The sequence below is a fragment of the Pygocentrus nattereri genome, chromosome 4 (assembly GCF_015220715.1).
Source record: "Pygocentrus nattereri isolate fPygNat1 chromosome 4, fPygNat1.pri, whole genome shotgun sequence".
NCBI lineage: Eukaryota > Metazoa > Chordata > Actinopteri > Characiformes > Serrasalmidae > Pygocentrus > Pygocentrus nattereri.
Genome location: NC_051214.1, coordinates 40,498,433 through 40,509,477, shown reverse-complemented (window position 1 = coordinate 40,509,477; position 11,045 = coordinate 40,498,433). Strand labels below are relative to the sequence as shown.

Sequence of the window (11,045 nt, the reverse complement as noted above, 5' to 3'; positions counted from 1 at the left end):
GTTATTTATCAACAAAACAGCGCGTAAGTCCCTCGGAGCCAATCAGAGCGTTCGAGGGTTAAAGCGGTGCAATAAGAAACGCGCAGGATGAGCCGTGATTGGTCGCCAGATTCATCGGCATCTCCACTAGCAACTGTCAATGTCCGTTCACTGTACGAACGGCAGAGGTGGACAGAGTGGCCTGAAGCCGTGCTGAAGTTAAAACACTGTCATGTGTTGCTATTGTTAAAGCATTATTAGGCCCTAGTCCATGTGTTAGTAAAATTAAACAAACAACCAACCAAACAAACAAACAAACAAAAAACCGCTTGAGGAAGAGCAAGGAGAAATATCAATGGCACATTTTATTACCAACAAAAAAAACGAAGCTTAATTATTTGGGATTGTTTTGGTCTCAAATAAATTGCTCATGAGTGAAATGAAATGCAAAAAGGAATTAGAAATAAACTGTTGAAATAAAGCAATTCCTCAAAATATGCTTTAGTAAAAATAATAGTTTGAAAATACTCAGAAAAGTCCAAATTCATTTCAAATGTTATTTGCAAAATGTCTGCATAATTCAGTGCTTGAGATATAAACTATATAAAGATATAAACCACTCAGTGCTTGAGTGGTTTGAAATGGTTAACTGTAGAGAAACTTACAGAGTCAGATTTCTTTACAGTGGTGGAGAAAGGAACCAGCTGGGGTCGCCACGTCTACGATTCAGATATAGCCATTTTTACTATCCCAAACCACCAGTAAACCTATATACGCCTTCTGAGTTTTATATGTAATGTTGATGACTGTAAAATAGTTGTAAGTTATCTGTATGGGGACTATTTTGGCGTAGAACCCCCTTTATGTATCCCTCCACCAAGACTAGATTAAAATAAATTGATTACAATGTGTTTTAGGCCCAATATTCTTCACAAAACTACAATAAAAGTGTCCAAGACATCAGTATTCATAACTATTTCATGCAATAACTTTCTGTGAAATAACTTTTTGAAGGGGGGAACTGGTTCCTATCATCACCGCTGTGAATAGACTGTAGGTTTCTCTAGAATTAATTGTTTTACATCAAACCACTCTGAATTATTTTGTTTACATCTTAACCATTTAATTATGCAGAAAGTCGGGAAAAAAGTGGAGTTCAACCCTTAAGTACATGGACATGAGTACTACTTCTCCCTACTGACACTGTAAATGAATTAATATGTGCTTGCTGTTGTCACACAGTCACCTCAAATGCATGCATGATGTTTAGAAACATAAATAAATTATGATAGTTTATTTTAATGTGTCATAACTAGGGTGCTAGTTCGTGTTGTGGTGTTTGGTGTAGTCTAGTGGGTAATACCTCTGGCCTAAACTAAACATGGCACAAAAACATTATTTGGGTAAAGCACCCTGTATGTACCTCTCCACCCGGAAAGGCCGAAAAACGTACCTAACTATAATAAAAACAATGTCTTAGGCATCAGGCAATGTGTTTGTAACTATTTCATGTAATAACTTTCTGTAAGCTAGAAGAGGCATTAAACAGTTGGTATGTCTGGTTCCTGTCACCACCACTGTGAATAATTCTGCCTTCAAGCCCTCCACAACAGAGCATTTCACTTCTTCTCTGTGTTACTTTGTTTACGTCTTAATCAACATTCATACATTCATATGTAGGGGTTGTGAAAACCCTCAATGGAGAACCCTTTAACTGGTGGTTAGCAAGAGCATATGATGCATTCTACCAACAATAATTGTTCAAATCTAGTACCAGAATTCTTCCTCGCTGTAACGCCTTTAGAGTTTTCGAACTAGGACACTAGTTAGTGTTCTATCTAGAACGCTCAGCTAAAGCATTCAAACGATCTGGTGTTCCAACTGGTGCGTTCAGATCGTGTGTGTGTTTTGACTGTAATACACACTGGGAGCAGTATGTTCGAAGCGTGACGCTTCCCTGAATGCTTTCGAAGAGAACGTTCTTTCTGAGAGCGCGTATTAGAACGCAGCCCATTAGGGCGTTTAAATCGAACGCAGCCTTGTTTCGAGTCCGGTGACGCGTCAGCTGACCTCTGCGTCATATGACACGCCGGCGGAGCGTGAGTTGTTCTCCTCCAATGAGGTTTTAACGGGGAAGAAGCAGAAAAACAAGCGAGCGACAGAAAGAGCAGCAGCGGCTCCTGTTAGTGCTGACCGCTCTGCGTTCACCATGGCCTGGACGAAGTACCAACTCTTTCTGGCTGGCTTGATGGTCACTACAGGCTCCATCAATACACTATCCGCAAAGTAAGTAAAACAGTGCAGGCAGACACACAAGTGTCACCTCTTCTTCGTGTTTCTCTCTTGTTGGTCTGCAGACTCATGTTTTCATAGAGCTTCGTGTGTTGTTTTACCACTGTCTCTTACTTTGCATGAAGCTGAAATCTGCTTCTTAATCGAATTGTCCCGTTTCACCTGTGTAGCAGTTGCATTCTGGCCTCAGATGCCAGTATGTAACTGCTGCTCCATTTAAGGTGGAACGGGAAAATTCAAACAAGAAGCTGGCGAATATGAAGCCAGCCTCACCTTACATACAGAGGTTGTCACTAAGAACTAGATTCATTTACTCACTTACCAGGTAAGTAATGAATGTTTCTCACTGACCCTTTTAACCAGCCCACGCTCATGACGGGTTTGTGAGGAAAAGAAACTTCTTTCTGCTGCATTCCATTTTAGTAATTCAGAATAAGTTCCTGTTATTTTCTGAGTTTAATTTCGTGATGATCTTTTTGGTCAACACATTGGCTGATTTGCTCTCACCTCTTGCTTTAGATCAGAAAGATCTCAACAAGAGAAGAATAGCTAAAAGCCTGGGAAACTTCATTTCCTGTAATAATAGATGCTTGCTTGGTGTGCTCTAGTTCTATATGATGCTGTTCTCTTTACCTTTTTATTCCTACTCCTCCACGTGAGAATCACTGACTAAATAAGGTTACTTTGAGATATGTTTAGTTATAACTGATCACATTTAATTTGCCTTTTTGTCCTGGGTTTGTTGCTCATGCTGTTGCATGTTAGGGCTCGTAGAATCAATGCAGAAGCTGCTGACTGTGCAGTGCGGTCTTCTCTGACCAAACGACTCTTGTGACCACGACTTGGGCAGTTATCACACTGTCACAAATGCTGAATTAGATTTGATTCCCAATTGCTGACATATACAGTGGATGTTTCTATGTACATGGGGTCTAAGAGCTTGAACAAGTCTGTATAGGTGGTAGCATTTATCCCTGAATTGTGCTGACTTTAGTGGATGTGCTACCTGATGCTACACTCTTATGAGAAAGGTGATCCATTCAGTACAGTATGCTGTATCATGTTTGCAACTTGAGTAATATCTATCCACTTTGGACAGTATGATGTTATTCAGTGTAGTCAGCAGGAATGATCTTTCTTGTGGAACGGCTGAAGTGGCACAGGAGCTACTGATTCACCTGGAGAAATGAAAGTATTTTACGTGACATGGCCTAAACAGTAGCTTCTTTTTATGTTTCTCAAGTGGAAACACTTAGTAAGAGCCTTTTCACTAGTTAGATGTAAATATTTCTTTGGGGATGCACTATAAGAAACATCAGTATTTTTTTCTTTGGTTGTTGCTCATGCAGTTGCGTGTCAAGGCTCGTAGGAGTTGCTGGAGTTATCAGGAGTTGCTGACTGTGCAGTGTGGTCTTCTCTGACCAAACACCTCTCGTGATCATGACATGTGCCATCGTCACACTGTCATAAATGAATAAGATTTGATTCCTAATTATATTTAGTGGATTTTTGTATGTGTGTGGGGGCTAAAAGCTTGAACAAGTCTATATAAGAGGTAATATTATCTGCAATCTTATGGGAAAAGTGATCCATTCAGTACTTTTAATTTGGCAAGTATGCTGTATCATGTTTGAAGCTTGAATTATATCCATCCACTTTGGAAACATGCAGAATTATGTTATTTGATGTAGTCTGAAAAATTATTAGTTGTGGAAGTGGCACAAAGGCCACTGATTCTGCTGAAGCTGAAGTGAAAGTGTTCCACCTGAAGTGGCCTCAGCAGTAGTTTCTTTATATATTTCTCAAATGAAAACACTTGGTAAGTACATTTTCACTAGTTAGATGTAAATATTTCTTTAGGGACTATAAGAAACATATCAGTATTGGCATCAGATAGATTAGATTTGAGTGATATTTCAAACATTTGACCTATTTATGGTACTCCAGAGGAGCAGAACGTTTATTCGAGGCTGGGCTACAATATCAGTATTTAATTCCTTATATTCCATTAATTCCATATATATATATATATATATATATATATATATATATATATATATATATATATATATATATATATATATATATATATATATATATATATATAATTTTTATTTATTTATTAATTCATTCATTCATTCATTCATTCATTCATTCACTTGTAGGCCTAAATCAGATGTTGGTCACAAACTCTACTGTTTAGACAAACTCAAGGTGACAATCAGGAAACTTGTTACTTGCAATTCAGCACTGCTTGGTATTGAAACCACATGTCAGTCATGCCTGTTCAAACAACCTCTGATTGGCAGATAAGACAGCAGAATGCAGCAAGTCACTTATTAACCTTAATCTACCTCTAAATGCTAATTCAAATAAAAGATGATCAATCACTTGGCATGCTCGTCAGCTGTAACAGAGCATGAGTGAGTGTCTGTTAATGACTTGTACAAGCAAAAGTTACTGTGTTCTGTTTTAGTCCAGAACTCAGTAGTATTGATCATTTAGGCTGGAGCAGATGTCTGTGTGCTCCAGACATCATAAATACATGGATGGCAGTTTTCATTCGTGTCCTGCTTGCTTTTATTAGCCTATATTTATTAGAATGTCTGAAACGTTAGCTTGAATTTTTGGCTTGTACTCACAAAGCTGATCATGGATCAGATCCCTCTCTTATTTATTATGGCTTTACTGACAGGAACAATTCCTAGTTTAGCACTCCCACGCTAACAAGCTTCATGAATCCAAGCCCAGGTCATTTTAACTTTCCAGCTTTGTTCTTTAGTTGTTTCCTGGTTTTGCTTCTCTGCTTACCACAGTGGGAAAATTATTCTTATTCCAACAAATAAATGTCTAAATCAAATGAATAAGAATCTTGTTTCGGTTTTCGGAAAAGTTATATAGCAGCAAAAATAATGTCTATTAGAATATAGATAGTTACAGCATTGGGTTGAAAACAAATACTAGAGCCTTTGTTAATATTAATGCTTTATCTTTCAGATGGGCTGACTTGTTTAAAGCAGCTGGTTGCCAAGACACCACTGAACGTGCCTTCTCCCACCCATTTCTCCAGGTAGTTTTTAAGTTTTGGTCTTTATTGGGTATATCTGTATAATACAATTGTTGAGATGTAAACAAATCAAGAGTGCTGTAAAATGGGTCAGTGTAGAGAAACTTGCTGACACAGATTTCTATATAATGTCAGCAATAGGAAACAGGGGCTCTGATATCTACAGCACAAATATACCCATTTTATACCACCAGTAAACACCTACACGTGCCTTCTCAGTTTTTATATGCTATGCCGATTATAGGAAAATAGTGTTAAATCGGGAAAAAATATCCTAATTATCCTGAAATATCCTGATCTCAGAACTATTGTAAAACAAGGCTTCAGCCATCATGCTATGCATTTATAACTATTTCAGGTAGTACCTTGGTGTGAAGAGATGAACAATTCTGACTGTTTGTCTGGAACAGAGCATTTCACATCAAACCACTCTGAATTACTTTGTTTACATCTTAATTATGTAATTATGTAAAAAAAATGTAATTAGGCAAAAAAAGTTTTAATTATCTCAGTTAAGCCCCTTACACCCTGATCAGCAGAGAGCTTGACTTTTCAGAATTTGTCAGAACACTGTTGACTCATCGTTGTCTCTTCTCTCTATTTGTCTGTTCCTTTTTTCTACTTTCTGTCTGTTTCGTTTTATTCACTGTCTCCGTTCACTCTCTTCTCCCCCCCTTCCTCCAGGCTGTGTGCATGTTTTTGGGTGAGCTGAGCTGCCTGGCTGTTTTCTACATCCTCATCTGTCATGACCGCCGCAGACCTGAACCCACCATGGAGCCAGGGCAAAGATTTAACCCCCTTCTCTTTCTCCCTCCTGCCCTCTGCGACATGTTGGGAACCTCCATCATGTATGTCGGTAAGTAGAAGGTTTCTTACCAACCAGCTGACAGCAGCACTGTGAGTCATGTGTTATCATGTGTTGTGTTTATTCATTCTGTGTGAGTAATTTGCTTTGATCAGTTCTTTCTGTTCTCTCTGTTCTATATATTTAATGAAATGTATGTTTTAGTACAGGTTTTTCGTTATTAATTTTAAGTATCTGTGATGAGTTAGATTCCAGATTTGAGCAAATACATCATATTAACAAATATAACATTGAACCTCGCAGTCTGTCCGGTTGAAAAGCGTTTTACTCATATTGTTATACCTGAAATCAGATTGCTTACCATTCCTGTGTAATTTCACACGTTGCTAAGTAACAATGATTCCCTCTTTGCTGTATTTCCGATCTTAAAAACGTAGTCATTTGTAAAAATTGTAATGCCCCTGTTCACATTTTAGTGTACAATTTGCAATTATTTGCTGGGTTTATATTTTATTAAATTTATAAATATTGGGGGGAGGACTTTTGCACAGGCCACGCTTTATTTTTTAGCTTAAATACTGCAAATAAAATTAATTATAATGTGCAGAAATGTGTTTTCTGCAGAGATGGTGTTAACTTATTTTCAGATGTAGTTTGACTGAGAGGCACAGACTTTTGCTTTACTTTTTTCATTGCTTAGCGCTGTACAACACTGTTATACTTGTAATTATATTGTTATGTTGAACACATTGTTACTCTCCACTTTTCTTGCTGTTGTTGTTGTTGTTGTTGTTGTTGTTGTTCCACAAATAAATAAAAAAATCTCTCTTCCTGTATCTAGCACTGAACATGACCAGTGCCTCCAGTTTCCAGATGTTGCGAGGTTCTGTGATCATCTTTACTGGCCTCCTGTCTGTGGCCTTCTTGGGGCGCCGACTGGTAGCCAGCCAGTGGGTTGGGATTCTAATCACCATTGTGGGCCTGGTGGTGGTCGGACTTGCTGATTTCACCAGTGGTGAGACAGGTGACCAACACAAACTCAATGACGTCATCACAGGTAAGTCAAGCTCAATGCTGTTGTGTTGTAGGAGTTCCGTCTTGGATTCAGGCTATTGCAATGTAAAGATTTTGCTTGTTTTTGCTTTTATTGATGTCTTGGCCTTTAATCTGCAGGAGACCTTTTGATCATCATGGCGCAGATCATCGTTTCTGTGCAGATGGTGCTGGAGGAGAAGTTTGTTTATAAGCACAACGTTCATCCTTTGAAAGCAGTCGGAACCGAGGGTACATAGCAGAAACTAAATTAACATTTAGTTAATATCATTTTTAACTGTTATATCTACTCCTTCTGGTTAATTACTTGGTTAATTTTGTTGGAATTGTTCCTTTGCTAAATAAGCTTGTCATCACAAGTCTAGTGGGCTACATGTTTTGTTTTCAGTATTTATATTTTAGTATTTATTTTCAGTATATATACCACTTATAGACCACTTTGGAAAAATCAGTGGAATTCTCCTTTAACAGTGGAATTCTCTTTACTAGTACTTTGTTCTCTGTTGAGATGTCATAAACATTGCTTGACTGAACACTTTGTCCTCTCTTTGTCTTTAGGGTTTTTCGGTTTTGTCATCCTCTCCATTCTCCTCATCCCGATGTACTTCATTCCAGTAAAGAGCTTCAGCACCAACCCACGGCATGTTCTGGAAGATGCACTGGATGCTTTCTGTCAGATCGGCCACAAGCCGCTCATTTTGCTGGCACTGCTGGGCAACACTGTAAGCATTGCTTTCTTTAATTTTGCTGGCATCAGCGTCACCAAAGAAATCAGTGCCACCACACGCATGGTGCTGGACAGCCTGCGTACACTGGTCATTTGGGTGATGAGTCTGGCACTGGGCTGGGAGACGTTCCATGGTCTGCAGATCCTGGGCTTCATCATCTTGCTTATAGGCACTGGGCTCTACAATGGACTTCACAAACCCCTGATGGCCAAGTTGCCCTGCTGGGCTGGAGGGCACAGTGCAGAGACAGGAGATGCGGATGAAACAGAGCGACTACTGGGAGGTAGCAGAGTAGCAGAGGAGAACAAGTGATGAACGATAAACCAAACTGACAGCACAGCAAGACTCTGAACTTTGTGTCGTGTTTATTCAGATATCTTTTCTGGATATTTTGCATCAGCTCTTTGTTCTCTGCTTTGTTGAGCACTGAACTGAAGTGACTGGATAGATGTGGATATCCAGTAAACACATTTGACCTATTTGTTGGTCTGTTTTCAATTTTACAATTTCAGAAATATTGTTTCTTCTCATTCAGCCCAGTGACAACAGAGGTAAAGGGTTGTTGTTTGGTTAAGTGAACCAAGCCTTGAGTATACTTTACTAGTTGTCAGTATATGACATTTAACTGGGCATGTATTTCAAATATTAGGAAAAAGGGATGGGTACATGGTATAATTTGTTTTCATTTTTATTTAGTTGGTAACAAACATCTGTAAATGGCCAAAGTATTTGATATGCTCTGTTCATTACTGGGCACTACATAGTTTTAGTATGTGTCTGAATTTTTACAGTAGTGTCCAGTATTGCTCTAGAAAATGTTTTTTTTTCTTCTTCTTCATTATCACTATCACTTTTAAGCAATTTTTTAACTGCATTGTTATGGTAGGTACTCCATCTCTCAATCAAAGTGTTGACTATATTAGGCTTATAATAGAGGATGAACAGTTGATCACAGTTAGTAATTATCAGTGTCCCCTGTTCTTGAAAAAGTAGCATCATGTTCTAAGTGCAATCACTAACTTATTTTAATAGTTTGAAAGTGTTTGGCACTGATAATGTCATGCTTGAATTAAATATCCTCTCAAGTTTTCCCCTATGGTCTTGTGTAAATACGCATTGCTTAACTGAGGCAAGTGAATGTACTGAATGGAAAAGGGGATACAACATCATTCTAAAATCTTATTTATGGGTGTTTTTGTGTCAGACAGTCTGATAGAATTATTATATGGTTGCTATTGTGATAAAACCTTGAATTGCCAAAACGGTAAATTTACAGGACATGGGTTGGGGGAAACACTCTTTTTATTCAAAAATGAAGGTATTCTGACAACTACAGTATTTATTCCAGTAGCAAAACACAAATCATCTCAGTATTTTTTATAATAGTTATACTAGTTATAAGAGAATGGGAGAAGAGAGTGAATGGAGACAGTGAATAAAACAAAACAGACAGAAAGTAGAAAAAAAGGAACAGACAAATAGGGAGAAGTGACAAGTTATACTATAATAGACATAATAGTTCACTATTAATGTTTTAGACAAGCAGTTTCACCAGTAGGGTTTTTTTGTCTATAATATATTGTTTTCTATGGTTCTCTGGGCTTCTCACATGTTATTGATTAGCCATCTGCCATCACCAGTTCCTGCTGCAGACAGCACTGCTACCTAATCTACTGTCACAGAGAGTTGCTCATGTAGGTCTATCAGGGGCTTAAAACACCTCCTGAACAAATGGAAAGTATTCTTGCTTTGGGAAATAATTGCTGCATATAAAATGTTTATATAACTATATATATTTTATTATTTATAGTATTGGCAGCATAGAAATATACAGCAGTACTATTTACTGCTGTATAGTACTAGATAGATAGAGAGAGAGAGAGAGAGAGAGAGAGAGAGAGAGAGAGAGAGAGAGAGAGAGAGAGAGAGAGAGAGAGAGAGAGAGAGAGAGAGAGAGAGAGAGAGAGAGAGAGAGAGAGAGAGAGAGAGAGAGATGTAGATTTATTGTTGAAGTTTCTTTTTAAATCTCACTAAGAAGCAAGAGCATCAGGATCGATTGTATAGTGATCATTATAGCAGTACCAACAATTTTAAGGTAATGTTAAAGCTGCAAGCACATATTCAAAGAGAACTGGATGTGTCTTCTGAGGGTGTAAGTAAATTATCTACTGTTGTCATTACATCTACATTTTAAAAAGTGGGAAATATTACGGTCCATAAAGATGTAACTTTGATTATTTTTGTGAGTTATAGTAATATAGTCAGTATAAAAACAGGCTGCTTTGGGGTTCTGAACGGGCCTGTAACACTGCATACACTTTCCCTGTTTACACCTCAACATGCTGGAGTTCTAACACCCCTGACTTAAGTGTCTAACTGTTAGTAAGGGAAGCAACTTTAAAGTACAACTCAAAAGACAGAACTGATTACTGTTTACAATGCTGTGTCTGATTCCATTTTGTGTAATTGTAAGAGAAGAAAACGGAACAAAGCAGCCCATTCAAGAGAAGCATGTCGAGTTCGTAAGACATTCTTTTAGCACAGAGTACCTGCACTCAAAAAGTATGGTTTCATTAACTTGATTAGTACAAACTTGAAACTTTTTTTTTTTTTTTTTTTAACTTCATCATTCAATTTAGATTTAAATACAGTCTTTAATTTCTTTACAGGGGTTTCATTGTCTACAACTTAAAATGAGTAATTCATTTACTGTTCAAAACAACTAATGAACCTTCACATTTAGAAAAATTCTGAAAAAATATGCTTCTAACTGTCCTTACAGTACTCTAAGGACAGCTAGTAGGCAATGTAATCAGGACCATTTAATGTAATAACTTTCTGCGAGGTAGCTAAAATAAACACAGACATTAAACTCTTTCAGATTTTACTTTGAACAATTCTTACAGAGTTACTTGAATGGATTGTCTCACATCAAGCCACTCCAAACCACTTTATTTTACAAGCTAACAAATAGATTATGCAGAAATTTTGAAAAACCTGTGGAATTCCCCTTTAAATATTACCTGATACTGAGATTTTTTTTTAGAAAATATTGTGATAGGAAACTGTATCAATATTGCCCAGGATTACTTTAGGGCTAATTTTGTCCACATAAAAATAA

General features: G+C 37.6%; 1 protein-coding gene across 1 annotated transcript; it reads left to right on the top strand.

The window, feature by feature from the left end:
- Positions 1–2,074: 2,074 nt before the first annotated feature.
- Positions 2,075–9,020, top strand: slc35f6 (solute carrier family 35 member F6). Its single transcript, XM_017692476.2, has 6 exons — positions 2,075–2,265; positions 5,269–5,341; positions 6,023–6,194; positions 6,985–7,200; positions 7,317–7,427; positions 7,755–9,020. Exons 1-6 carry the CDS (start codon positions 2,189–2,191, stop codon positions 8,234–8,236), a joined length of 1,131 nt encoding a protein of 376 aa, XP_017547965.1. The 5' UTR covers positions 2,075–2,188; the 3' UTR covers positions 8,237–9,020.
- The last annotated feature ends 2,025 nt before the right edge of the window (positions 9,021–11,045 follow it).